Raw genomic sequence first — 5,852 nt, 5'->3', positions numbered from 1 at the left:
TGCTTCGTCTTCTCGATCATCTGATAGTGCATTATGTAGTTCATTTTAAAAGTGATAATTTTGTACCAAATTTATTTATGTTCAAGATTATGGTTTGCGATAATATAATGAATGTTATTGATAAAGGTTATATTGGGTATTTGTGATAGTTTTTAGAACTTGTGGGTATAAGTCGTGTTTCATGTTTTTTCAAAAAAAAAAAAAGTGAAATATGTTTTGAAAACTTATGTCCAAACACATTTCCATTTTCAAATTAAACTTCACCCAAATCAGATTTTTCAAAACAAATTTGAGAATCTATGGCCAAACGCTAGCTTAGTAACTTGGGGAATGGGGATGAGGAAATTGCAGAGAGAAGATGTTCTCAGATTTCGCAGTATAGTAATTACTTTATGCCACCTTCTAACTACACTATTGCTGGTATGTCTCTAATCAAAAATATAAATCGTCTATACTCAAATCTCTACAAAAATCGCATTGGTTTAATGATATCTACACATCCACATTCATGTTGTGTTACGATGAGGCTCCTAATCAATTGTTTGAAAGAAACTTGTTTTTTATCAAATCTCGCATTTAACATTATCACGAGTGTTTGACATTTCACAAGAGCAACTCTGAAATTACCCCACTACAATAAANTACCAACCCGAAAACTAGCTAGCCCATGCTATTTTCACCTCTACTTTGCTACAAGAACAGTATGAGGGAGAGGGAGAGGGAGAGGGAGAGGGGGGTAATGAAGTGCAGAGTTGCAAAATCTGAAAATTTAAGGCTTGCACAAAAGTCCAAACAGCAAACGTCATCCAATAATTATCCTCATCTCAGTAACCACAATATGTTACGCTCCCCTAAACCTTTGCAAACTCCACTTCCACACTGGAGACCAAAACTTCTGTTCATCAAGTAAAGCTAATTCTGAATGATACACTGTTTTCTAACACATGCAGAATAATCATTATTGGAAAAAAATATTTGGTTTTTTCACATTGATATCACTTGCTTCAAAGAACCTTTACAGATTAAATTCCTGCTTCAAATTGTGCATAGTTATCTTATAAGCAGCATACTCTGGGTTGCTTTGAGCTATAACCACTCAAATCACCCTCTTTGGATCACGAGCTGCAGCCAAATGATCCTGCAAAAAACACAGGGAATCCACCATGGCAACAAAATTAGAGTCATACAGTCCTAATATGAAGTTTTCTAGTCTTCTCAATTTGGAAAAGAAGCTATTGCACACAATCAGAACTGAGAAACATTATTGCTCACAGCATTGACAAAAAAAGATGAAGCACTGAGAAGCCCTACAATGAGATATCTAAGTACATCAAAAGAAAAGGAATAGCTGATTATGATGCCAGAGTATTTCCAAGTCCATCTAATCTTTACATGACAGGGGGCCTGGAAAAGGACAATGCAATGGACCTCATTTATCACCACAAGAATAAAGGCGGAGGACCTCGTCTTTTTGGAGTGGAGGAAGAGGGAGGGGGGGAAGATTTAGGCCAAATAACATAGATAAGCAAATGGCATAATTGTTAATGTCATACCTTCAAAATCAGGGACACACTAGGGCCGTCACAATTCAATGCATCTTCAAAGTAATAATAGCAAAATTGAAGTACACAAGGACCAAACTTACCGAGATAAAATCAAATGCTTTTGTATCTTCTTTCTTTGAAGTGTTCATCAAGGAAGTAGGAGTTTGATTAGAAATGCTTGGACTGAAGATATTGGGAAGAGCTGAACCATAACCTCCAGCAGAATCAGACGCATGACTAGCACTAGTGGATGGGTGCATGGTAGCTAATTGCTGGTAACTGGAAAGTGTTGCAAAGAACTGCTGTTGAGCAAACATGTTACCCATGGCATTATAGTTTAGAGCCTGAGGAGCAAATGATGGATTCAACACGAAACCAGGAGGCAAGTTATACTGCATAGCACCCAAAGGAAACATGGGATTTGAGTTTGCTCCACCAGCCTGGGAGGAAAATATGCTGTTCGAGGCATCATTCGAAGCCTGATGATGAGGATCAATAGTGGACTCTTGAAACATATCCTGATAGGTTCCCGTTGAGCTGCCGTTCTGCTTCTTAGATGAGTCATTCCCATTCAAAGAGAGACTATTCATTAAATCATTAATCTCCTTTCTAGGATTATTGGGTTCCTGGGGAACTTCAACACTGGGACCAAAGATGTCAAACAGTTCAGGTCCAGTTCTATTGACAGCCGAATGGACTTCAGTAGCATCTGATTTGTCAAATGTCATTCCAGAAAATAGATCAGCTTCAAGCGCCTTTTCATTACTGGTGTGAAATGAGACATCAGCAAAGGGGTCATCATCATTTTTCTGCTGGCCGGAAGTCACGTTGCCACCCAAATTGTCTCCAAATAGATCATCAACCAGAGGGGCGCCAGAGGTGGATGCAATTTTTATCCCTTCACCACTCTGCATATTTGCTAAATCATCTGCTCCAAACAGATCATCAGAATTACCTGTGTCTATCAAGTCGGGCATCTGAACAGCAGGGGTGCCAGCCCTTGCTGACCTATCTACATGAGGCACAGAATTAGCTGTTTGTCCATCATTCAGAAGACTTAAGACCTGCCCATATTCATCAGATGACTTTAAATAGGGAAGATACATAATGTAATCATAAATTTGTTGCAAGATGCCAAGATATGCACATTAAAAGTTTTTCTTTTCATTTCCCTCTGAAGCTGAGAGAAATACAAATCAACTCCACAAGAGAACTTATTTAAATATCACAATTCACACCTTAGACCTAAATCTGTAGTAGGGTGACCTTGTTCAAAGCTGTAACTCTCAGATTCAAAATGGTGAATGAAATGGATGATCATGGAATAATGTTTCCCCTCCTCATCTTTGTTTCCCTTCATTTTTAAAAAAATAAATTAGGTCTTATAGCTCTAATTCTTCCACTATGGCTCAACAGCTTTATGTGTCATATTTTCTCACTTTTGCTTGGCAGAACAATGAGGTCATGTAATTTTGTAACTGCAAATAGAAAGCATCGAAGCAAGGACCTATAAAACCTTGTGCCACGAACCTTGTAGAATTCATGCGCACATATAATATACTCTCTCTCTTTTTATAAACATAAATCTTTGCATTTATATTTATGTGTATGTGTTTCCTCCACTGGAGGAGTTCGAGGAGGGCAAAGAATTGCAGAGTGTTCATCTTGGAAAATCTTACTTTGTTTGCCTTTTCTCTTAATGACGCTTGGGGAGATTCAGAGCATTTCACCACAACATCTTTATTTTCATTGAAATAAGATGCCATAATACCAAAGTGCTCGTCATCTTTTTTCCTCAAGATAGCCTCGAGGACACAGATTGCTTTTACACGAACCTGGCAAAAAAAGCAGACCAAGTAAAAATATGTGAACCATTTTGATCACAACATTAATCAGCAGTATATCAGTTTAAATAAGAGATTAAGCACCGATGCCAGTGCCGAAAAGAAAACGGCTTAAGTTTCTACATAAAGAAGATCAATCACAATGAAATGCTTCCCATAGTAACTACGGAAAAGGGTCAGAAATACCCCTCTACTATTGAATATTGTTTAAAATTACCCTCTACCATACTAATCGAGCAAAAATACCCCTCCCGTCTTACTATTGAACAAAAAATCCCTCACTTTAACGGAAGTTCCACGTGGCAACAATTGGTCTAAACTTACCCGACCCACCCACCTTGAAAAAACCGCTTAACACTTAAAAGACCCCATTAACACCTAGCTAAAAAATAAGTCTAAATCTTTTTTTCGTTTATCTCTTTTTTTAATCTTTCCTTTGCACTCACATCCGCCTACACTCCACCAACGATGAGGCCATAACAACCAACACAATCTTTCCTCTACAAACACATATGTTGTTTAACAAAATCAAAACCAAATTCTTCTATCAAATAAAAGAGGAAACATCTTCTCAAATCTAAATGGTAACCATATCTATCCTCAAAATTTGAATAAGTTACCACCACCAAATCTGTAATTTGCTGGTCCACTTTGGCCATTATCCAATATAGTCCTCAGACATCATAGTCATAAGTCCTAACAAAGAATTTTGAACAAAATTAGATCACTAATTGTTTCACTTAATAGCAAACTTTGGGCAAGAATGGGCGGAACCTCCATGGCCGCTGATGTCAAGTTTGTCGGATTTTGTTTTTTAGATTCATGGAATCTGAAATAGTGAAATGATATGAGCTTTCACAAAATGGGGAGCCTGTATTGGGGGGCAAGAATCCTGATGGAGCAAAATTTGCTAGAGCAATCGAATGAGGCTCGTCGGAGTTTCTGTTCACGGGCAACAAGGTTCAGAGTATTTTTGAAGGACTTCCCACCATTGAAACGAACTGAAATCCGAGATGTCGGTATCCGAGCAATGGGAAGAGACATCTCGATCCACATCTTCATTTGGAGCACTTTTTACTCCCGATTTGTTGGTTGTCGGAGGCGATTTAGAAGAATGCTGGATTTACGTCTTAGGAATAAATAGGTTTAGCTGCTGGCGACGATTCTAGTACTAAGCATGTGTTATGTTTGCCGTTTGTAGGGGTTGGTTGCCGGTTGTAATGGCTTTGGTTGCCGGCGGTAATTTCTGGTGTTAAAGGTGAAGTTTACCACTTTTTATGTTTAGTTTTTGGTGTTGTTTAGCCACGTGTCATTTCTATAGGTCCTTTTTTAGGTGGGTTTAAGGGTATTGGGTCGGGTAAATTTACCAAAAAATTCGGTTGGACCAATTCTATCAGATTGCTGCCACGTGGCACCTCCATTAAGATAGGGGTATTTTTGTTCAATAGTAAGACGTAGGGATATTTTTTCTTGATTAGTACGACGGAGGGTAGTTTTAAACAATATTCCATAGTAGAGGGGTATTTTTGACCCTTTGCCGTAGTAACTATCTGTACGTAGAAGAGCAAAATAGTACAAGGACAAACCTGCCACGACGGTGATTGCAGTTTTGATTCAAGGGCTTGAGTCAAAGCCAAAGCATCTAATTTTGACGCCTCCAGAAGGAAAACCTGAAGTGCATCCCGAGTTGGCTGCAGACGAACTCCACCAGATGTTGCAATAGTTTCTAACAACTTCTCTTCTCGGGTCTTTTCACCAGAACTCAAACCTGAATCTGCATTGGTTGTTTCAGTCTGAGATGCTTGAAGATCTTGACTCCAACTTGCAGAAGCAGCATTTCTTGAAAACCGAGAACCGTCACTGTGAGAAGAAATCCCTTCATATCTCTCTGTGTAGTCAGTTTCTGTTGTCAATGATCTCTGAAGATTTGGACTCCTGTAATTTCCAGTATCATTCTTTTTCAGGGATGGAGATTGTGAAAGAGTATTTAGTCCTTGTTTTATTGTCGCACTTCCAATACCAACAACCTCACTGAGGAAAGACTTCTTATCATCTGATGGCATTTCATAGTTGGTATTACCAAAGCCTTGTATTCGACCACCAAGTGTTTCTGAGGGAGCAGGTTTACTCTCTTCTGAAGAAAATAGAGCAGATAATGCTTCCTGTGCTGTTTCACGGACTGCTTTGTTGCGTGAATCACCCTTCAACGGATCCGGTTGGCCCTTGTAGTGAATTAACTGACGTACAGCCACTGAATTCCTTTGCATCTCCCTTCTGAACTCAGCACCAGATTTTCCCACGGCATACTTGATCACTCTCAGAGCCTGCATAGAGCAGAAAGGGGTCTGATAAGTTACATTCCAAGATCTTGACATTCTCTTATTAGTTACATAAGCATTAATAGAGGATCTCGAGCCTTAGTAGTGTAATTAACTGACGTACGACGACACTGAATTCCTTTGCT

At 38.9% G+C, this 5,852-nt stretch overlaps 1 protein-coding gene across 1 annotated transcript; it reads right to left on the bottom strand.

Moving 5' to 3' along the window:
* Positions 1-754: 754 nt before the first annotated feature.
* LOC109222398 (VHS domain-containing protein At3g16270-like) lies at positions 755-5,777 on the bottom strand. The gene is made up of 4 exons (XM_019386762.1): positions 4,975-5,777; positions 3,224-3,379; positions 1,646-2,608; positions 755-1,138 (listed from the first exon to the last, which is right to left on the bottom strand). Exons 1-4 carry the CDS (start codon positions 5,761-5,763, stop codon positions 1,097-1,099), a joined length of 1,950 nt encoding a protein of 649 aa, XP_019242307.1. The 5' UTR covers positions 5,764-5,777; the 3' UTR covers positions 755-1,096.
* Positions 5,778-5,852: the final 75 nt, after the last annotated feature.

This window comes from Nicotiana attenuata, unplaced genomic scaffold (genome assembly GCF_001879085.1).
Source record: "Nicotiana attenuata strain UT unplaced genomic scaffold, NIATTr2, whole genome shotgun sequence".
NCBI classification, from domain to species: Eukaryota; Viridiplantae; Streptophyta; class Magnoliopsida; order Solanales; family Solanaceae; genus Nicotiana; species Nicotiana attenuata.
The sequence above is the reverse complement of the archived record's forward strand: the minus strand, read 5'-3'. Positions and strand labels throughout refer to the sequence as shown.